The 22,954-nt window shown below is 36.6% G+C and overlaps 2 protein-coding genes across 2 annotated transcripts in view; both read right to left on the bottom strand.

Annotated features, from left to right (window-relative positions):
* Window positions 1-10,571, bottom strand: part of LOC127421049 (ribosomal protein S6 kinase alpha-4-like) — a 40,538-nt gene extending 29,967 nt beyond the window's left edge. Inside the window, exons 1-7 of the mRNA XM_051663768.1 lie at window positions 9,668-10,571; window positions 6,230-6,301; window positions 4,123-4,190; window positions 3,550-3,700; window positions 3,319-3,434; window positions 2,452-2,559; window positions 2,270-2,350 (exon numbers count right to left, since the gene is read on the bottom strand). Of these exons, the coding sequence (XP_051519728.1) occupies window positions 2,270-2,350; window positions 2,452-2,559; window positions 3,319-3,434; window positions 3,550-3,700; window positions 4,123-4,190; window positions 6,230-6,301; window positions 9,668-9,755 (684 nt within the window). The 5' untranslated portion in view covers window positions 9,756-10,571. The remainder of the gene's footprint in view (window positions 1-2,269; window positions 2,351-2,451; window positions 2,560-3,318; window positions 3,435-3,549; window positions 3,701-4,122; window positions 4,191-6,229; window positions 6,302-9,667) is intronic.
* Window positions 10,572-13,509: 2,938 nt separating this feature from the next.
* Window positions 13,510-21,303, bottom strand: rom1a (retinal outer segment membrane protein 1a). Its single transcript, XM_051663782.1, has 4 exons — window positions 20,794-21,303; window positions 18,678-19,108; window positions 17,280-17,526; window positions 13,510-14,884 (listed from the first exon to the last, which is right to left on the bottom strand). The coding sequence occupies exons 1-4, from the start codon at window positions 20,941-20,943 to the stop codon at window positions 14,657-14,659; spliced, it is 1,056 nt and encodes a 351-aa protein (XP_051519742.1). The 5' UTR covers window positions 20,944-21,303; the 3' UTR covers window positions 13,510-14,656.
* Window positions 21,304-22,954: the final 1,651 nt, after the last annotated feature.

Here is a 22,954-nt window from a genome sequence, read left to right as displayed (position 1 = left end):
CCACTGTCAGCGATGTGGTTAAGTTCAGTCACAACACTTATACTACATACACTGATGTTGTTAGATTATATATGGTTTTATTATACACCAGGGTGCAAATAGCCTGTACCACTATTTCCAGCAAGTGTAAATATCATCTTCTGTAGCATACCATACATTAATTTGGTAATTTAATTATTTCTTATTCATTTGCACATAACTTCATTAAATATATTTATTAATTTGTGCATGTGATATGTTTTTGTTTGTTTAAAAAAATGATGTTCTTTCTTTTTTGTACTTCTGAAGTAGATATACCTATGCTAATAAACTACAGTTGATAGTTTTACATTTTTAAGATTTATGCTTTTAACTGATTTTACATGCACAATTTGTACTATTTACAAGTACTCACATTGAGTTAAGAAAATGTAGCTCAAATGGTATTGTAGAGCATGGCGCTACCAATACCAAGATCATGGGTTTAATTCTCAGGGAACACACTAACTACAATGTATACCTTGAATGCACTAAGTCACTTTGGATAAAAGGGTCCGGCAAATGCATAAATGTAAGTGTAAATGTGTATTTTCAATTGCTTTCCACTCCTAATTCATCTACAAACGAATCGCAAAAAACAAAAAGTTTATCTCACTTGCCTCCGCGTCTGAGACCATCAATCCGCGCTTGTTGAGCGCGTTACCACGAAGACGTAGCGCGTGTGGAGGCTCTGCGGCATCCACGCATAACTCACCACGCGCCCCGCCAAGAGCGAGAATCAAACATTATAGTGACCACAAGGAGGTTACCCCATGTGACTCTACCCTCCCTAGCAACCGGGCCAATTTGGTGGCTTAGGAGACCTGGCTGGAGTCACTCAGCACGCCCTGGATTCGAACTCGTGACTCCAGGGGTGGTATTCAGCGTCAATACTCGCTAATTTTCACTTCAAGCAAATTGGTAAGTGCTTTTTGCATTGTTATAGCAACATCAGGAGTTTTCTAAGTGTAAATTAGGCTGCTTGAGCATTCAGTGTCGGATCAAGTTTTGAAAAATACCCGTGTACCCTGATGAAACAAAATTTATTGTAAGCTAAATTTAAATTGCAAATATTATTAGAGAACTTTTTCTTGGTATTAGACCTCCTTTGTTCTGGCTTTCGTGGACGTGTTTTAAAAATGTCAATTGGTATTATTAGTTGACTGCCACGTAATGCATGATTTTCATTGTGAAACTGTTTTCTTAATGGCATGAATCGTACTGAAGGTCCAGACTTATAATGCATGGGCCACGGCTGCTCTCTACTGACTGTAAAGAACAGAAAGGATATTAAAAGAGACATTATTCAATGACCAATCGGTTGAATAGATCTCGTCTTTGGCCACTATACTACTCAATCACTGGTGAGTGAAATTTTTCATCATTGCACCCTTGGCCCCGCCCTCTGGTGCTCAGTCTGTCACAGAGGTGAAGAGAAGAGAGATGGGCCTGTCATGGGAGATTCATCTACAAGGGGACTTACACAGGACACCTTCATATGCCTATCTGGATTTAAATGTTTTTCACATAAACTTGCATGGCTTTGACCGTCATCATGCATTGTGCATCTTTTAAAATACGCAATTTCAATTTAGAACTCCAGGAGACCGCTGTTCTATTTCATTCACTTGTGCTGTGTCTTGCTGTTTTGAAGGCATCCTGGACCATTTTTGCACCCATCTGTGCTACATTTAATTGTAGGTAAACATGCACTTAATGGACGTCTTTGATCGTTTTGATGCGATTCCGGCGATGTGCGCCGCGTTTTAAGAGCGATACGAGTGCTACTTTTAAAAACCGCTTCTCATTCCGCTGCTGCCACTGACTGGGAGAAACACATGCCGTTCTGTGTGTAAACAAACATGGAAGATGTGAGATGTGAAGACCAGCGTCTCTGCTTTGGCCTGTTGAAGCAGCCAACATCATGGATTGTATTATATTTGCATATTCAGAACATTTCAGCATGGATTGTATGTGTTTTTGGGCTCATATCAGCGTGGATTGCTTGTGAACCAGCCACAATATGATTCAAGCTTTGCAAAGGAACTGTAATTGAAAGATGAGGCAGTTAAACACTACCAGACCCGTGAATAATTCACAAATGTTTCAAATGTCATGACTGTTTGATAGTTGCTGTGCTTGAGTTTACATTTTGATACATTCAGATGAAATTTTAATTTTGAGGTGAAATATGATCTGGACATGTTTTTGTGAGGTTCACCCAATAAATGCTTTTTCTCTCTGCTCTTACCTTGCCATGGCCAGCTTTCCCTCTGATAATCTCTGGTGCCATGTACTCTATAGTGCCACAGAATGAGTATGTTCTCTCCTTCTGCAGGTGAACAGAGAAACAGAGCAACATAAGGACTAAGAACTGCACACTTTACAACAAAACAAATCCAAACAACTGTTATTATAGTTTTATTTTCTCACCTCTTCCTCCAGAAACTCCTTACTCAGCCCAAAGTCTGTCAGGACCACATGACCATCACTGTCCAATAAGATATTCTCCAGTTTAATGTCCCGGTACACAATGCCTAGCTAAAAAACACAAGACCAAACCAAGGTGCTTATAAAACACTTGTTAAATTTTAATCTATTGGCATCCCTTAAATAAACAAAATAATCACAATTAATCACATGATTCTTTTAGAATTAATGCGGTTAAAATAATGTTTGAATATAATAATATTAAATATTAAATAATACATAATTAAATTCCTTTCTATCAAAGATTGTAAATAATTTTGTTCCCATCTGAATACATATTTTTTTAAAACATTATGTAATTAATTTAATAATTAAAAAAAATAAAATTAAAAATTACACAGTTAAGCATATGTAAAGGTGTGTGATTTAGGTTTCCCCAACAGCTACCCTTCGGCCACTGGTCGAACAAACAGAAAGCCACACCCCAAACTCACGCCATTGGTTAAGCCAACATTGCTATATCAGTCCACTCAAACAAAAAGAGCCCTTATTCAAAATTGTCTCTGCTTATTAAACTGTGATAAGAGAAAGTATTTTAATATATATATATATATATATATATATATATATATATAAAAAACTATACACTTCACCTTGAATGCAATTCATTTCAAAGTGTGAAAAAAAAAAAAAACAATCCTGCATGTCTTGTTTCCTTTTCTCAACTAAATTGAATTTATAAATGCATTTAAAACAATGTTAACAATAGTTAATTAATCTGTTAAATAAATCTCACATTTAATTTGTCATCCTCAATACAAGTGTGTCTATGTTCTCACTCATCAGTGAAAAGGTATTCAGCAGATCTACCTTGTGCAGGTGCTCCAGGGCCAGTATGATCTCTCCCACGTAGATCCTCACCTCATCTTCTGAGAAATGATCTCTCTGGTACAGGTGAGTGAACATCTCTCCTCCACTCACATAGTCTTCCAAAACAAACACACACTCGTAAGTGTCCAAAAACCATTTCAGGAGAAATAGCTAGAAACACATACCCCATCTATAAATCTGTGCAGAACGGAGTCTGTCTTCTGTGCTTACCCAGTATAAGGTGCAGTTTGGTTTGGGTCTGGAAGGCATAATGGAGGGTGACGAGAAAGGGTGACTGGCGGATGTGTTCCAGTACCTGCCGCTCTGTCCGAGTGTGTTCGGCCGTCTTTGCTTTCTGAACTATGGCTGCTTTCTTCAGAACCTAAAGGAGGAAAGGTCAGAGAGTTATTTTCAAAATGATCAATTAGATAAATAACAATTTAAGGAATAAAATAAATAATAATTTTCTAAGATTTCTCAAAGAAATTGTGTTTCAAGAAGAAAGACGAGTAACACTTGAATATAATTATATTTGTCACTTCTCACTTGTAAAGTCTGTAATCATTTTTTATATTTTATCAACACCAACAACAACAACGTCAATGTGCTAAATTTCTACATTTGTCCTTTATAGGCATACTATACTGCTTTCTCACCAACTGTATTGTTTATGTACCAAAACACTATCAAATCAATAACCAAAACAAAAGACATCTAGATTTACACTTTACGAATGCTAATTTAGCATTACATGACATTAGTTTTTTGCCAAATATCACAAATTAAAAAAAAAAAAGTACAAACCTTCATGGCATACAGTTTGCCTTTATCATGACCACTGATTTTCCGGACCAGGAAAACTTTCCCGTAAGCTAATGAAGAGGAAAGCAGAGTTAGTTTTCAGTTATTTGTACAAATATTCTTTAAATGCTTCCTGTAATTCATACACCGATCAGCCACAACATTAAAACCACCTGCCTAATATTGTGGAGGTCCCCCTCGTGCCGCCAAATCAGCATAACATTCTGAGATGATATTCTTCTCACTACAATTGTACAGAGCTGTTATCTGAGTTATCGTAGACTGTGTCAGTTCGAAACAGTCTGGCCATTCTCTGTTGACCTCTCTCATCAACAAGTGTTTCCATCCACAGAACTGCTGCTCACTGGATGTTTTCTGTTTTTGGAACCATTCGGAGTAAACTCTAGAGGCTGTTGTGTGAAAATCCCAGGAGATCAGCAGTTACAGAAATACTCAAACCAGCCCGTCTGAAACCAACAATCACGCCACGGTCAAAATCACTGAGATCACATTTTTTCCCCATTCTGATGGTTGATGTGAACATTAACTGAAGCTCCTGACCCGTATCTGCCTGATTTTATGCTCTGCACTGCTGCCACACGATTGGCTGATTAGATAATCACATGGATGATTGCTGGTGCCAGATGGGCTGGTTTGAGTATTTCTGTAACTGCTGATCTCCTGGGATTTTCATTAACAGGCACAATATTTGTCAGGTGGTTTTACACAAGTAAAATATTTTCATATTAATTCCAAACTGTAAAGTTGGATATATTATCATAATCATATTAATAAAAGCATATTAATGACATCATCATTACTCATATTTATGATAGAAGACAAACATATGGTTTAAAATAAACTGTTGTTTGTTTGTTTGTGTTTGTGTGTTGCTTTTCACTTAAAATTATAGTGTTTTAACACTGTGCCAACCAACTCCACAACCTGTGCCCAAAATGGGGTTGGTTGGCAAAATTGCACAACGTAACGTTGACCGTAATTAACAAAAGTCAATTTATATTTGGTGACATTGAATGAAATTTATATTTGGTGACATTGAAAAATCACAACAACCCTTTACAGAGTAAACAAACTGTAGTAAATGTAGGGCTGTCACAATTATGAAATTTGGCTGACGATTAATTGTCAAAACAAATAATTGCGATTATGACGATTAATTGCCTCTTTAACGGCTTTCACGATTATTTGTCATATACAGTAATTGTCATATTTCGTAATGTGTGCTTTTTCTGCATGTGTAATACATACACCTTAAGAAGTCATTTTTACACATTTAACTTGAAACATAAAAACCAAATAATAAAATATGGATATGTGATTTCCTTTTAAGGCTTTAAAAACGTATGAATGACATGAAAAATAATGTTTTATATATCAAAATATTTCTAAATACTTAAATATGTCTCTAGTTTTGGTCAATTTTACATTTACACTGTTATTTTTTGAACTCATACATTTTACATTACACACACACACACACACACACACACACACACATATATATATATATATATTTTATTATATTAAAAAATAATAAATTATTTCTGTCCTAATTTCGTCACTTCATGTTATTTTAATGCTCTTTGATTAAACCCACGAGACCTTGTTTCTCATTATGCAAAACATTGGAGATTTTGTTTAATCATTTTATGACTACACAGAAATAGAGTAAACGTGCGTCTCCTCCTCTGTGTCACTGCGTGTCATTAAGTGTATATGAACCAGGAAAATTTGCCATTACACGATCGTTTAAACTGGAGCACTTTGCGTTCACTTTCATAGTTTATACTTGTTCATGTATATTTTCGTGGGATTTTGGGACATGAGTTGGTTGACGTCCGCAGTGCGGCTCGGTGACGCTTGGAGTTCAACTGAACGACACCCAAACGTGCCTTTCATTGGCATTTATACACCATACTCACTTAAAATTCCCTTATTTGGGCAATATAATATGATTGGAATTAGAATGCCGAATAATCGCAGTTGTCTCAAATAACCGCGATAAGACGGTTATTTAATAATCGCAACAGGCCTAAGCATATGGCACAGAAACAGACTCGGGTATCACAGTGAAGTGGTGTGCTCTCACCTCCAGTGCCAAGCACTTTGAGAAGTTCAAAGTTCTCCATGCCAACTTTCTCAGTGTGTCCTGTGAGGTTTGCTGAAGGGGATGAGCAGTAAAATGTAGACAACTAATCAACCCACGTATAAAGTACATTTGAAGAAATAAACTTTATGTGTACATAGGGATCCACTCTGGCATGAAAAGTTTGGCCGGAACCAATATATTTTCTATGGTGTATAACCGATATTGCCAACATTATAAATCAATACTGTTTTGCCTGTTTATCAAACAACTTAAGCAAAATAATACATTTCAAATAACACATTTAGGCCCCAATTTACTAAAAGTTTGCATGTATAAAAAACGTGCAAACTTGATAGCATGCTAAAAAAAAAAAGGTCCGAGCTGAACTACTAACGTAGATTTTTAAAGATTGCGTCTTTAAGATGCGCAAAATGGCACGTCTTTGGCAATTTTTGTGTGTTTCCCCAAAATGTATACGCAATTAAGAGGCGTGCCTCCAAATGTGCATAATAAAAGTCTAGAGGCGGTCTAGATTCAAATGAATCAAATTGCACCCGCAAAGTGATTTATCAAGCCTGAAAGTTATTTCAGAATCAGAAACAACGAGAGCAAATTAATACAAATGAAAAAGAGGTATTCATCTGATTTGCACTGTGCATCATGCTGTCACTGTGACAAAAAGGAGACTTTGAGAACAGATCATACGTAGAACACCCTTTATTGACACACACATAAATGTGAAATTAAATTTATAGTCATGAAAAAACTGTTTTATTTGATTATTTAAAAAATGTATATCATAACTGATAACATAATAAGCCTACTACCAATTTATGCCCAGATTATGTCATAATTTAATGTTTAAACGTTGTTTTTAACTGCCGAAATATTGCGAAATATTTTACGTGGTGGTTTTTTCCAGTAGGCTGGCACAACCGGTTTCGTCTTGATCCCGTGAAACGAACAGGGAGTGCAAGTTCTGTACCGTGCAGCTTCCCGTGTCTCTCTTGAGTGCAGCTAACTTTGCCATGTTCAAGATAATAGCGGTTTGAATTTCAGATTTTATTTAAGTATACATTAGTGGTGCGATGGCTTAACGTGTACATTATATTGTAATTTCTTTATCATTTATAAACATTTTAAGTGAAGAGTGTCATGTGTATTCTCATCAACTACTTTTACACTTGTTAAATAGCAGGGATTTTACGATGATATCATACAATCCTATAAATAAACATAATGCCATATATTTGCCAAATAAAATGGTATTTAGTGAGAGCTGGACTGTAATTGCATTTGGTGCAAGTACCACATGCAAAAGCCTGCTTTTGGAGGGTGTGTCCAACATATTTGCACGTGTAGTTATTTGTGCGATTTTTCTTAGTAAATCACCCACAAAACGGCCACTACGCGCACATGCAATTTTATAGATTGCACAAGAAAAATTAGCACCCGTTATTTGAGATCTTAGTAAATCGGGGCCTTAATGTACAAAAGGAAAGATGGATAACTGTTTAGTACTTCTGAAACATGGCAAAGAAAAGAGTATAGGCTACTGTTTACATTTTTAACTAGGCCTTATATTATCTGCATCTAAAATCAGCCTAATCGGACCAATACTGATCATGAATATACTGTATCTCTACACACTTAAAATTCAATGGTAGGTGAACACACCAAGATCAGGGTCACAGTTATAAACCACTTGTCAACTAAATACAGATTTCCTGATTTGATTTGATTCCAATTCACAAAGTCTCGGTCGATTTGATTTTGAAACAATTCGATTCTGATTCATTTTGGTAGCCTATGTTTCAGTTAGAATGTATATTTTGCTCTCAGCTAATACTGTAAATTAAACAGGGAACTTTCTGACTTAGTACAAAAATATTAATTTTTGCCCAAACTATACAGGGCTGCATTTCCCAAAAGCATTGCAACGTTAAATTGGTCATGGAGACCGTTGGCGCCAATGGTTCCTACAATCTACTTAGGCATACGATGCTTTTGGGGAAATGCAGCCCAGTTCGATTGCTATTTATTTAGCAGATATAATAATCAACACAATCAAAACGAAAGTAAACTTTGAAGTAAATATAAAAGATCGATTTTGGCCTTCTAAAGGAATGTTCTGGGTTCAATACAAGTTAAGCTCAATGGACAGCATTTGTGGCATAATGTTGATTACCACAAAAAATTATTTCGACTCGTCCCTCATTTAAAAAAAAAATTAAAAAAATACAATCTGGGTTACAGTGAGGCACTTGCAATGGAAGTGAATGGGGCCAATCCGTAAAAGTTAAAATAATCAGTTTCAAAAGTATAGTCACAAGATGTAAACAATATGCGTGCTAACATGATTTTAGTGTGATAAAACTGCTTGCTAACATTTTCTGTGTAAAGTTATAGCCAATTATACAACTTCGTTGCCATTATGACATGATGGCATAAACACTAAAACCCCAAAACGACTGTAAAAACGACAATTTAAACTTTACAAAACTTTGTAAAAACTTACAGCTCAAATAATACACACGTTTTAACAGATGAGTTCCTCTGTGAGTGCTTTTATTAAATTATAAGCTTCACATTTCTGTGTTTAAACCCTCCAAAAATCGGCCCCATTCACTTTCATTGTAAGTGCATCACTGTAACCCCGATTTTTGCTTTTTTTTTTTTTTTTTAAAGAAAACGAGAAACGAGTCCAAATTAATTTTTGAGGTAGTCAACATTATGCCACAAATGATGTCGACTGAGCTTAACTTGAATTAAACCCGGAATATTCCTTTAAAAATCGATAGATATCGGAACTGTTCAAATAAGGACTACGATTAAATGGAAAATCGATCATTTTATCCAACCTCACAACTAAACAGATCATCATATTCTACATCTATAACGATTTATAGAGTTGCTGCTCTCTTATTTGCAGCATTTAAATTGGATGACGCTAACAAAAAAAGTACCAAGGTAATATCGTGTTTTTTGGACATGGTACCATTGTGCTACCATAATATTATTGAAATTATCATGGAGTATCATGTAATTACCATGGAACATGAATACAGTAGTCACATATATATATATATATATATATATGCACATACATATCAAAGTACCATCTGGTACCACAACAATACTTTTTTGTAAGGGGAATAAGGGACATTTGAGGAATAAAGTACTAACAGAATTATTACAGCTAACATTAAAAAAGATATTTCAGAAAGTACCATGATTCTATCTAGCTTTGTATATGAATGTATGGTATATCATTCAAGTATAAAAATTCTGTACCATGGTATTACAGTCAGATACCACTGTACTATGTATTGTAATGAAAGAAAAAAAAATATTATTATTATTATTTTATATATATATATATATATATATATATATATATATATAAAAAGTTTTGTAAGTGAGAATGAAGTCACCTACCATTAGTGATCTCATGTTTAACAGTGCACACTTTACGGTGGGTTTCCCGGTCCGAGTCCTCACCACTACCACTACTGTCCCCTGACATGATGATGTGACTGATTTATAGTGTATTTGATCAGTAAAGTGACTTTGACAGATTGCTTTGCCAATGCACAACCATTTAGACTAATAAAACCAAACGACGTAATATTAAGCGCTGTAAATGTCTGTACAATTCTATAGCGAACTTTCAAAATGGGTTATTATGACAGGGAGGATGACATGTTTTTGTTTTTGTTTTTGTTATGCATCTCAGCTCACAAATCCCTGTGACATCCTGCTGTGGTCACTAATCTTCATGCACGACCTAAATTTCAATCTTCACTTTTTATATAGTGGCGCGCGCGCACAGCGATATACTTTTATATATCTTTCCGAAACAATGCGCGTTATTTTCAACACTTAAACTGCAATTAATGATTATGATGTCGGCCACAAATGGCTGTTATTTCCGCATTTACAACTTCGACACAACTGTCGTGAGCTCGTATGCAACTGCAATGAAGATCGCAGACATGCGCGCGCTTGCGGTCACATTTGCGTTAATCGCATTAGAGCAGCTGCCGCCGCTGCATTACCAGAAACACACTTTCAATAAAGCGATATATCGATCCGCCAGCGAGCTATACCCCCGTAGCTTACGTGCTAACTATCAACCATGACAGATCCCGTTAAAAATCTCCCTGGCAGCTGGTTGGCAAAAGCTGAACGAGCGAAATTTAAGCGCTGTCCTTTTCTCCTTCTTTCCGGATGTAGTTGAATGAGTCGCGTGAAGAAACAAAATGCGTTTGTTATGGAAAGGAAATGAATTGAACGATAAATGTCTTGGAAGAAAGTGTAGCAAGGACTGTGGTTCACTTCAGCTACGGAAGCCGAAGTACTAGTGATGTTCGATTCGCAAATGACTCGTTGTTTTGAACAGGTTCTTTTTCAAGGATTCGGTTGAACCGAGTCGCAAGCGGTTTTTTTTTTTTTTTTTTTTTTTTTTATCACTTGCGTGTAAGCGCAGTTTGAAAGTAAAACTGTGGTTGGTGATCATGTTGGAAACATAAACACTGGCTATTTCAAATGAATACTGCGCAGAATACATTGTTTAACTCTTATCTTTAAAAAAAAGTAGCCTGTGTAAATTTTGCAACAGTACATTTTTCAGTGTACTCGCTTCACATCGTCACGTGTTTAATTAAGCGAGTGGAATCCAGTTATCATCTCGGAATTAGATGCGGTTATTTTGCATTTTTGATCAATATTTTGTGTAAAAAATGTCTAAATTATTGGCATTAGTTCACATACTACGCACAAAAATATATCACTGTAGATATTGTAAAAGCAGGCCCGACTCCACAGAGGCCTGGCTCACCCAATCATGAGCCTGGCCCTCGCCAAATGACAACCAATCACAAAAATGCTGTCATGTTTGTTTTTACGAGCAGCTTTCCAGACTGGGTAAAAGTATGTTATTCCAAACAAGTATTTTTGTAAAGGTAAAGACGTAAAATGCTGCTCAGGGACTCATTTCTTTTGAACCGGTTCATTGAAATGAACTGTCTAAACGAACCGATTCGATAAATGATTCAGGCTTGGCAATGCTTATTAGTACCGCTATTGGTTTCAGAGTACAGCAGCTGTGTGGTTGGGTGGGTTGGTTCACTGTGTAGGTAGCGAAAGAGGAAAGCTGGTGCAATACAACTTGCCAACTCCCTTTCTAAAGTACTGCCTCTCCCAATAACGACGACAGCAGTGCTTTTATCTTGCACACCCTTTTTATATCTCTAGTTGTAATCCAAAGTATGCAAAGGGTGATGTTTAGAATCTTTTGGATCATTAAAGATGAGCTTGTTTTTGGGGGGCCTGGGCTAGTTATCATACCTTTTTACTACATTGAATATTCCTCAGGTGGGATTATTTTTAAATCAGTCTGTATAGACAAAAACCTTTAAGTCTTGACTACAAAAAGCTTTCACATTACTATAGTGTCTAGGAAATAAGATCCAGTTAAATGAATACACGTTAAATAGCCCCCATAGCAAGGCTTTATCACATATGGGTAATGTTCCCACACAATAGAAACATTATTGACACTGATTTGAAAAGAATACTTTTGTTAGAAATCTGAATACTATCTAAAGATAATGAAAAAATAAAAAAGCCATCTTCCACAACATATCTGAATTTAAGTGTGTATTACAGCCTATTTAATACATTTTCAATTATTTAACCCTTGGATGGGATCACAGGTCAATCTGACCCGTTTGAACTTTTAACACTGATTTACATCAACTTAACTGTACGTTTTCGGCCTGAAACTTCTTAACATTCTCAAGAGAGGTGATCTGAACCTGGCAATGTAATTTCTTTTTTTTTTTTTTTTTTTTTAATTACATGTATTTATAAACAAAGCTGTAAAGTACCTACTTTAACCTCTTACTCAATTTGACCGGTTCATATAAAATCTTACAAGAAAGCTGAAAAATGGTAGAAAATTTCAAAATGTTATTTATAAGTACACTCATGCTCATAATTGCACACATGCACGCACGCACGCACGCACACAAACACACACACACACACACATGCACACACATACACAAATTGAAAACAGACACAAATGCAAACACAAGATTTTTTTATTGATGTGAATTTGTTCAAAAGTTATTGTACTGTTAATTCAGTGTTCAATAAAATGTCTGACATGTTCTAATGAGATATAATAAAGAAATAAACACCACTTTGGAAAAGAAATAGAATAAATGCAAATTAAAGTTAGTTATTCGATTATTTTGTTCGAATAATTAATCAAAAGAATTTCAAAGGGAAATATATATTATTATTTTTTTAAACAAAAGTCTCATGTCTGCTCCGATCCCTGCTTCTGTAAGCCCCAAGCAGCCACAAACTTTATATCAGCTCGTACTTTAGGTTGTTTTCTATAAAATTAGTCTATTTCTACATGTCTTTCAGCTTGCCTGGGTAATAAAATCCACTGTTATGTCTCAAATGTCCAGAAAAAAAAAAAAAAAATGCAATTCAGCAACAACAAAAAAAGTATTATAATATAATATAATATAATATAATATAATGTAATGTAATATACAGGCGCCCCCTGCCTTTCAGTATACTGTAATAGAATGTGATAGCGAAAACAATTTATTTTCTAGCGTTTGGAGCTAACTAGTGGAATGATTTAAGACTAAAAGTAGGAAGATAGAGCAAACAGAACCTTTATTACATGCTTTTAAAATTAAAGGTAAAAAATGGGTCAGTTTGACCCAGCAGGTTCAAAGAAGGGACTTGATCACTTAGACCATCTGAGGGTTCAACTGTAAAACAATTCACACACACGCACACACACACACACACACACACACACACACACACACACACACACACACACACACACACACACACATATATATACTTAAATGATATGAATTTGAATATTCACCTTCCCTCCTGTGTTAGTGTGCTCTATTAAGTTTAATCGGATGCAGTGAGTGTTAGTGCTAGTGCAGCAGTTTGTGTATTAACAGATTAGGGGAGGTTTGAGAGGTGTCAGAATAGAGGACACAGACAGACAAGGCTTTCACTGTATATGCTGCCATCATCCTTCATTATCCTGTACCTGGCTCTGATCTGTGTACATGTGAATGTGTGTGCATATCTACCTAAGGTTACACGATTGTGTGAATATGTGCAGAGCTTGCTCTTTTTTTGAGTACACAAATGTATGTACCTGTATATTTGTGTGTACATGTGAAAGTTTGAAAGAAAGAGGCAATAAAAAGACACAAACGTAGAGGGGAATACAGTATACGTCTATTTCCATAAAATGGCTATACACAACAAAGCAGTTCAATAGGTCAGATTTTATTAGACCTGATAATTATAGTTTTCTGTAGAGTTCCACGAGTGCAGTATTGAGTTTTATAGCATTTCCAGAGCATTGAGCATTGTCTACACCAGTGGTTCTCAGCCTTTTTGACTCCAAGGTCCCCCACTGTCCAAGACAATATTTGAAGGCCCCCTCGCCCAAAACTAGACGTGTCTGATTAAAATAATTAATCATGGATAATATTTTATTCTAGAAGTTTCAGAAAGAGTCTGTTTATAATTTGTAGGCATACATCTTAAAGTATTTTTTTTAGCATTTTAATTAAGTTGAATTATTTTAATATTTCTACATGAGGCCCCCTTGGAAGTGTGCTGAAGTCCCCTGGTTCAGAACCACTGGTCTACACCATCTTATAACATTTAAAATCCATTTAATTCCATGCTGAATGAATGCAAAAAAAAAAAAAAAAAAAAAAAAAAAAAAATTATTTCAGTTTTAAAGGTGCACTAAGTAATTTTTTCTTCATTAAAAAAGTTTAACTCATAAAGACATGAATTGTAATTTTGCAATATATGTAGTAAATCATGACCACTCACATTAAAATGAAGACTGTCATATCAGTAACCTTATAAAAGCTGTTTTATATGTAGAATAAGACAGCTTTTATAAGGTTACTGATATGACTAGTCAACTAGTTGGAAGGTAAATATGTACCTTGTAAATAACTCACCATGCAGTGTGCAGCTTAATTCAGTAACAATGCTTGGCCACAGAACAGACCCAATACTAGTGGCAAAAATAACTGACTAGTCAAGTAGACGGTGCAACAGGATTGACAGTATTGACAGTGGAGACTTCTCATTACCCTGGTGGAAATGTTACATGTTGATACTGTTGATCAGGATTTGTTAATTTTAGGGTTAAAGATTTTAGTGTATTAATAAAAAAAAATAAAAAAAATTTTAGATGTACAATTGGGTAATTGAAACAGACTTATATTTATATAAAAAAAAAAAAAAAAAATTCCAAAACATTGATATATTATTCGACAGAACTGAGAGGCCTTCTCAGCCTCCAACTGAAATAACTTCATTGGTCTGATAAAATCTGATTCTTTAGCTGGTGGTAGTTGTTGTCCCAGCGGCCCCAGCTTCAGCTTTGCCTTCAGGAGGAGATACCTGGTTCAGTAACAGCAGTTTCAGCACAGGATCCACATACTCCATGAAGGTCTCCTTTACACCCTTCTCCAGCAAATAGCCTTCTGTTTCAATCTCTACGTTCTCCTGTCCCGCAATGGCCTCCATAGAAGTCTGGAGGAGGCGCACACTGGCGAGCACTGAGCACTGTGGAGGAGAGGTCATTGAAGAAATGGTTTATTAACTGTGGGAATCTGTATGAATTACGAAATGTTAAAGAGTATATATGTAACTACTGTATAATGTATTATGGCTTCATAAAAGTTGATGTGTAGAGAACGGGTGGACTTTATTTCCCATATAGCTTTATATATTCAGATTAAGGGGCGAATTCAATAAACAGTTGTGCTACTTTTTCAGCGCAAAAAGATGCGTCTTATTCATTAACCACCCAAAATCTAGTTTAAGTAGGCGCAATCAGCACTGAAATTACGTGTTTAAATTAAAAGCCGAAACATACTCTCCACTAGTATGTAAACACAGATGCGATCGCTTGGCCATGCCTTGAACATGCTTAACGTTCTTGTGTAACCATGGTGGGTACAAACCTCAGTACTCAAGGAGGCAATAGAGTTACCTTCAAACTTCTGTGCCATTAAACTGGAAGTCTCATTATTCAGGTAAGTTGCTATACAGTAAACATATTGACTTTAACTTTCTTGCTCAGCAATATTCTCTTCAAACTGTTGCTATGCCATGACAGTAGTTGACTTGAAAGAGAAAACTCACCATAGTGAGTTCACAATAATATCGCTATAGCGCCCCTTATGACAACACTGAGAATGCAATGCACACTTGCATTGGGTTATGAATTGCACTCTGACACTTTTCAGAATGCAAGGATGCATGAAATCGAGGTTGCGTTGCAAGATGCATCTGCATTCACGTACTTGCGTAGAGTTTGTTTCGGGCCTTAAGGCCTAACATTCTCTATGTAATTACATGAACGCAGACACATCTTGTTACGGATGTTCGTTTTCATGTGTTGTTGCGTTGTGAAAGTGTCGGAGTGCAATTCATAACACAACACAAGTACACAGTGTATTCTTAGTGTTGCCGCAAGGGGCGCTACAGCGAATTTTCTTTTTTCAATTAACAACTGTCATGGCGAAGGATCAATTTGAGGAGAAACTCGCTGAACAAGTTAGCAGTACTGCCACTCCATATACGCATATTAAGCAGTCTGCGTAGGGCACCAACTACCTACAGGGCACCATCTTTCTCTAGGGTGGCACCAGAAACTCCACCGGCTGCCCTTACTTATTCAAGGATCCGATAACAATCGCAAAACACAGACGATCGCCTCACGCTCACACTTTCGCACCATGCCTCGCACCCAGGTCTACATTTAGCAGATGCTTTTATTGAAAGAGATGTAGTAACATATTAGTGACAAACCCATTGGAGCAACCTGAGGTTAGGTAAACGTACTGTACACACACACACACACACACACAAACACTTATCACTATCATGAAAATGTATTTTCATTGACTGCAGTGTTAAAGAACAATAAGTGTTATAAAGAATAATTATCTAATGATGAAAGATATGTATTTTTTTGTAGAAAGATGAAAATGTTAAAGTTGTCACAGTGCCTTTATCACTAATCCACCTCAAATCTGACAAGTTCATCTTTGTGGCTCTAGCAGTTGGAGACAGGTCAGAAAAATGGTCAGGGAAGTTATACACAATCTAGTACCCCTGCCCACATCCCCCCTCCCTCAATGACTCAGCCACAGACTCCTCTATAGCCAGAGCCCTGACAAAAGTCTGATGCCTAGAAGCAAACACCACCACAGCCACAACCTCCCCCCTCTTCCTCCCCTCATCCGTCAACATCACACACTTCAGGGAAGAGAATCCCACTGAAACAGCCCTTCTGGATGGGCTTAGAGAGATCAGAGAGGGAAGAGTTGCAAAGAGCAACATCTTCTATGCGTTCACTGAATATCTGAACCACTTTCTGCAGAAGCTCCCAGAGTCAGATTGAAAGCAGTTGATGAGAGTTATTTCCCAGTTAATGTTGTCTTACGGAGATATTTATTAATACGGAAGTTATAGATTCCAGTTTTTTGATCAGTTGAACAGTTTTATGTTCAGTTTAACCTGTTATTTAAATTTATGACAGCAGTTGTAGTGGGCAAACAGCGAACGTGTCTGTATGGACTCAACTCAGAGGTGCACAACCCTGCTGAGAAGAATAGCATGAATTTCAATGTTGGCCTAGTCTGGTTTTTGCTGGTTAATGCTAGTGTAGATGGTGGCTCAGAAAAACTTGAAGTTTTCCTCTTGATCATGGTTGACCAAGGAAGTCTTGCTGGTCAACCTAGTTAAGAAGCCTGCTGGGAACACCAGCTCACTAGAATCCAAAACACATCATATGTTGGTGATCAGCAATGCTGTTTTTTTCAGCAGGGAATCCATTGAACTGTGAACTTGACTGTGCTTCCATCCCTCACAGCCTCAAGCATCAAAGTAAATATAGTATCTACCCTGTCTTAGGTCCATTGCATACATGCAACTACATTTGACAACATACCTGAATCAGAAAGACGGACAGTACTACAGCTCCTATGGTGTTCATCAGCCCCATGTAATAGTTGACCAGGGCTTCTCTGCAACCGTGAGTGAAGATGTTGAGTTCTTCGGTCTTGTGCTCATAGTTGTAGTGGGCAGTGTCGTTGGTGATTTTGTATTGGATACAGGGTCTGGGGGAACTAGGGTTGCAGCAACTGAAGGGCACACCGTCAACCAGGTAACGGCCATCCACATTGCTTTTAATGCGACTGGAGTATTGAGGATTGAGAAAGGGAGGGAGAGTGAAAAAAACTTGAATCAGTGCAAAGTCTGGCTAGTTGCATTATTCACCAGTGGAACCCCAAAAAACACTTGACTTGACTTGGTCTTTAGGGTCTTGACTTCACTCAAACACAATAGTGTTGTATTTACAATGACTTAAGGCTGGATTATACTACACAACTTTTAAAATCTGAACAGATTCTAAAAATACTAGTTACCGATTTTGTAAATGACTACATATAAAAACTGGCCATCACATACCAAACGACTGAGGATGATACACAACCCAACTGTCAAGTGGATACAATCCGAACACAAATTCATGTGGAAACAAGCCCAACATGCATCGACTAGTGCCCATGAGCACCAACTTGGCCTGTCTGCAAATCGGGGCTAACATTGTTGTTTAAGTCATGTAGTGTAATCGAGCCTTTACTGACTTACTGTATTTTCAACAGGCCCTATTTGCATCTGGTATTAACATTTGTCTCTAAAAATCCAATCAAAATCTTCAGCCTGAACATTGGCGCTTACACCTAATAATGTCATGCATCTCAAATGTGTCTCCTGTGACCACTTGAGATTGGATTTCTTTGAAGGGAGGGTCTCTGATTTCATGACAAACATCACTACGTTAATGTGTTTGTACATGTTGATAAAGCGCACAAAAGTCGGCATTCTGTTCCTCCTAAAAATACTTGAACTTAAAGGTGATGTAAGTATTTAAATGTTGAAATACTTTCTCCTATCCCATTTAAATATGCAGAGACATCTATAGGACATTTGTAGGTTGTCCCTGAGAGGTATATGGCATTTGTTTAGGCATCCCAAACAGCCAGACACAGCATCAATGGCTCAACCAAAAGCGTGACCATTATTTTTTTATTTTTTTTGACCAGTGACATTGGGATTGTTGAGAAAACCTGTCTGAAAACAATCATTATCTTTGCAATTCTATTTGATGCTACTAGAGTCCCAGAAATTACACTACAATTTGACCACAAATGTGACGTTTTGAGCGGAATGCTTATTGTTGTTTTAGTTGATTACTTGTATTTACTGAAATTTTGATGTTAAGACGGATGTTAATACCAGGTGTTCAATATACCAGGGACTTATAATTTACTCATTGACTCACTCCTTAACTTCCTTAGTGCTGAAATCCAGGTAACGGTTGCTGATCCACTGCACCTCAAACCAATCTTTGTAGTCATTGTTACCACAGCACTGGAACTCCATCTGAAGGTGGTCCATGGTCTGCTTCTGGAAGCAACGGCCAGGGGTGTCAGTGTCCTTGTAGAAGCGGATGCCATTTTTTAGCCCAATCTTCAAGGAGGTCTCCAGACTGCCTTTCATGACGTAACTCAAGATGACTGAGATCAGCATGAGGGTGGTGAAGAATACTGAGCATCCAAAATAGGGCTTTAAGAAGGTCTTCCATCGTGGGAAACGCCCAGCATCTAGGGCGTCCTGGCAAATTCGACCAGCAAAGTAATTGATGACCATCGAAGCCAGACCCACAATCATCAAGGTGTTGGGCACACAGTGGATGTCTGTGTTATCCATTACCTAAAAGACAAGCATATGTTGGTTTGATTGCAATGTGCTTATTGTGTCCATTGTGATATCTGGTTTGTTGAGTTTACAGTTTTTGGAAGATGAGCAATTTGATGAACAACTCTCAAATGGAATACTGTAAGTCGAATACCATTGATATTGGCCAAGTGTTGTCAATAAATTGTGAGTGAACCACTGGCTGGTACATTAACAAGTTCTGATTTTGATTTCATTATGTTTATAGAGAGATTCAAGGTAGTCTGTTACTTATGGGGTATGTTAACAGGTTACTGTGATGTACTGTATTTGTTCATTGTTAGTTCATGATATTTAAAGGGATAGTTCACCCAAAAATGAAAATTCTCTCATCATTTGCTCACACTCATACCATTCCAGATATGTATGACTTTCTTTCACCTGCTGAACACAAACAAAGATTTTAAGATGAATATCTTAGCTCTGTTGGTCCATACAACTTTTCTTTCTCATCCTTTCCCAGTAGGTGGCGATATGCATAACGAATGTGAATCGGCAAAAATAAAAGAAGAAGAATGTGGAAGTTAAAGTAAAAATGGAGATTTAAAGTAAAAAAGGACTTAAATATCGATCTGTTTCTCACCTACTATCTATGATATCACTTCTGAAGACATGGATTTAACCACTGGAGTCGTATGTATTACTTTTTATTCTGCCTTTAAAATCTTTTTTGAACCTTCAAAGTTCTGGCCACCATTCACTTGCATTGTATGAACCTACAGAGCTGAGATATTAAAAATTGCAGAGCTGATAATCTCGCCACAATGTTTGGATATATAACAATTCAATTTCTATTATAATATCATAATTCTCTTTTCTTTTTTTTTTTTTTTTTTTTTTTGTGGTGGTCATTTACAATTTGTCTTTCCATGGAACTTTGAACTATAATGGAGAACATCTACACGGATGTTACAAGGACATTCAGTAGATGTCATTGAGACATTTAAGATTTAGAATTTATGTAAATCTGCTTTTTTAGATTTAATCAGATGTTAATTAGAATGTGATTCTTTCCAGATGAAACACTCTCAGAGATCTATATATGCTATATATAATATATATATATATATATATATATATATATATATATATATATATATATATATATATATATGCTGGGTTATCAACATGCATTAAATGAACATATATATGTGAATATAATCACCCAGCTGGGTAGTCTGGTTTGAAAATCTAGGTAATCATGTATGCCCTGGTTAAGACGGATACCCATCTTCTTCAGTAGGTTGATAATTTCACATCTAGACTGTTGAAGAGCGTATTTGTAAAGGATGGCTCCTTAAGCCTATTAAGGCCAGCTTAGATAATATTTATATTCACATAGGTTAATCCATGCCAGATATTTCAAGACATGTTTATTAGAGCCCTTGTACTATATTTATATATTCAAACATTAGTCAAAATGTACAATTTTAAATCCATAAACTTTTATCAAAAAAAGGTCTAAAAAGTACTTTTTGCACAAAAGGAAAGCTGTTACAGAAAAAGTGTACCGTTATTAGAAGTTCATTGTTAGCAAACCTAACATTACTTAATCTTATCATTGAATTTATTCATAGCAATTTCAAGTTCAAAACTGATCACTATTTACCTGTATACAAAAATTTATTTATTTAGGTAAATAACAAGATGCCTATGGATACCTCTCCCCTCCTTCGAAGTTCAGTCTTTAGGAAGCATCCTAAAGTGAAGGTAACCGCTCCACCCAGAGTTGCCATCCATGAGAGCAGCCATAAACCCTGGGCCAACTTGACCCTTTTCTGAAAAGTTAACTTCATCTTACCCACAACCATGATGAAAGAGTTTAATGATGGAGACTTGAGAAAAAAGGAAGAAATTGAGAGGTGTGTTCAAACTTGGATGCACTGTGAATTCTTTGAAAGAGTTCCTGAAATTAAGTCTCCTCCACAGACACTGAAACTGTTGGAGAGTCAATGTTCTGTGCAAAGGTGAATAATTTGGGTAATCCGTAATATTTCCTTGTGTGCTAGAATATAAGATCAGATCAATTCAGTCCAAGCAACACAGCTTCTATTCTTGTTTATATTGTAGTCCAAAGGTCAGTCCAAATTTCTGAGTGGTGTTCCCCTGTTGTGTCTGTAAAATTAGCCAGATTCCCACTCACTGGTGAGAGTGGTGCCTTTGCACCTCTATGCCCATGGTTGGGTGAGACACACTGGATTTGGCCAAAGTTAGAGGACTTGGGCATCTTACCTGTAATCCCTCACCTATCCTATTACAATGGCCCTCTCCAATGGGAAACAAGGCCACTGTCTGCTCAGCAAAGCAAGCAGTGCATCACGTCACAGAAGTGGAGGATAAAGATGATGAATAACGACAAGAAGAGATTGGAAGAGTTATGACAGCCAGACTCTGAGATAGATGGCCGCCATAGTTCTTAATGGGTGCTGCATTTACACTACAACACTGCATTATGTACAGGGTTGGCAGGGTTACTTTTAAAAAGTATTCCACTACAAATTACATGCTGTAAAATGTAACTTGTAATGTATTCCGTTAGATTACTCATCGTCAGTAATGTAATCTAAATACTTTGGATAACTTCTTTAGCACTGGCAGATTTTTTCACTTGTTTTTGACTATAAACAAGTTAAAAACGTGAAGAAAATTCTTCCAGTACAGTAAAATAAAAAATAAAAAATGTGCTCTGAAAAAGCCTAAATATCTTATGCAGTGTAGCTTCTCAAATAAATGTATTTTAAGGATTTATAAGATTTTATTTCTTACAGAAAAAAAAAAGTAAAAAATTCTTATTAAGAGTAATATTTTTGCGGTACATCTTTGCACTAATATCAAAGGTCTTACTCGAGGAAAAAAGATCTAATGTGGATTTTCTTGATAGAATTCATTATAAAATATAACTGCAATTGGTAACAAGTGCATCTAATGGCTTGAAATACCATTTTACCTTGACATAATGCTAAATGTTGTCACGGAAAGACAACGAACACAGTGAGATGTGGTTGAATCCAGTTGCAGGGACTTTATTGACAGCAACACAGAAATCAGCAAACACAAACAGGAAACGAAGAAATGATAATCCACACAACGAAGAAAACAGTTCACACGTCAGATGATGAAGGCAATGATCCACAAAGTTGACAAATAATAATAAATCCACAAAGATGATGAATATAATAATCCACAATGAGAATACTGAAGCTGAATAGCAAACAGTATGGTCTGATGAGACTAGACAAAGTCCAAGTGAATAGTGGAGCTAACAAATAGAGTCCAGGTTGACTGTAAACAGGTGTGAGTGATAATGAGTTCAGTGAAACCATTAGAACGAGGGAGAGTTAGAACAGGTGATGGCAGATGATGGGGAGACCGATAGAGGTGTGACAAATGTACATAAGGAACTATTTCTGATGCTCCAAACTTACTTCAAAACCCCACAGAATTTACTCAAAAACATCTTCCTCCGATTGTTTGTGGATTCTGGTGCATTCATTTTCTCCACTGTGCTTTACAGGGATTATTGCATAAATCTCAAACATCTGCTGATCAGGAACCACATCGAACCACATAGATCTCAAACCTTCACCACTCAAGAACAACCATAACAATAGCAACAAACAATTGTGGTAAGTCATGGCATTCACTCATGTTATTTCTTCCCGCATTGCATGCCACATGTTTACAATAGCTTCTTCCGTCAGCAGTGAGGGATTCACATGTGATAAATGTAAGGAATTAGTCAGGCTGACGGAGAAGGTTAATGAGTTAGAGACATGAATCTAGTGGAGGTCAGTGAGAAAGAGAAGCCGGTAGATACTGTTT

The sequence above is a fragment of the Myxocyprinus asiaticus genome, chromosome 3, assembly GCF_019703515.2.
Source record: "Myxocyprinus asiaticus isolate MX2 ecotype Aquarium Trade chromosome 3, UBuf_Myxa_2, whole genome shotgun sequence".
In the NCBI taxonomy this organism is placed as follows: Eukaryota; Metazoa; Chordata; class Actinopteri; order Cypriniformes; family Catostomidae; genus Myxocyprinus; species Myxocyprinus asiaticus.
This window is presented reverse-complemented; position numbering and strand designations above follow the sequence as displayed.

Excerpts from the sequence above, each read along its gene's own strand:
- rom1a (XM_051663782.1), bottom strand. The coding sequence starts at position 20,943 with ATGGTTGTGGGTAAGATGAAGTTAACTTTTCAGAAAAGGGTCAAGTTG. Across the intron at positions 17,527-18,677 it reads AGCACTAAGGAAGTTAAGGA|TCGCATTAAAAGCAATGTGG; the intron begins GTGAGTCAATGA and ends TCAATACTCCAG. Across the intron at positions 14,885-17,279 it reads TGTCCGTCTTTCTGATTCAG|TGCTCAGTGCTCGCCAGTGT; the intron begins GTATGTTGTCAA and ends TCTCCTCCACAG.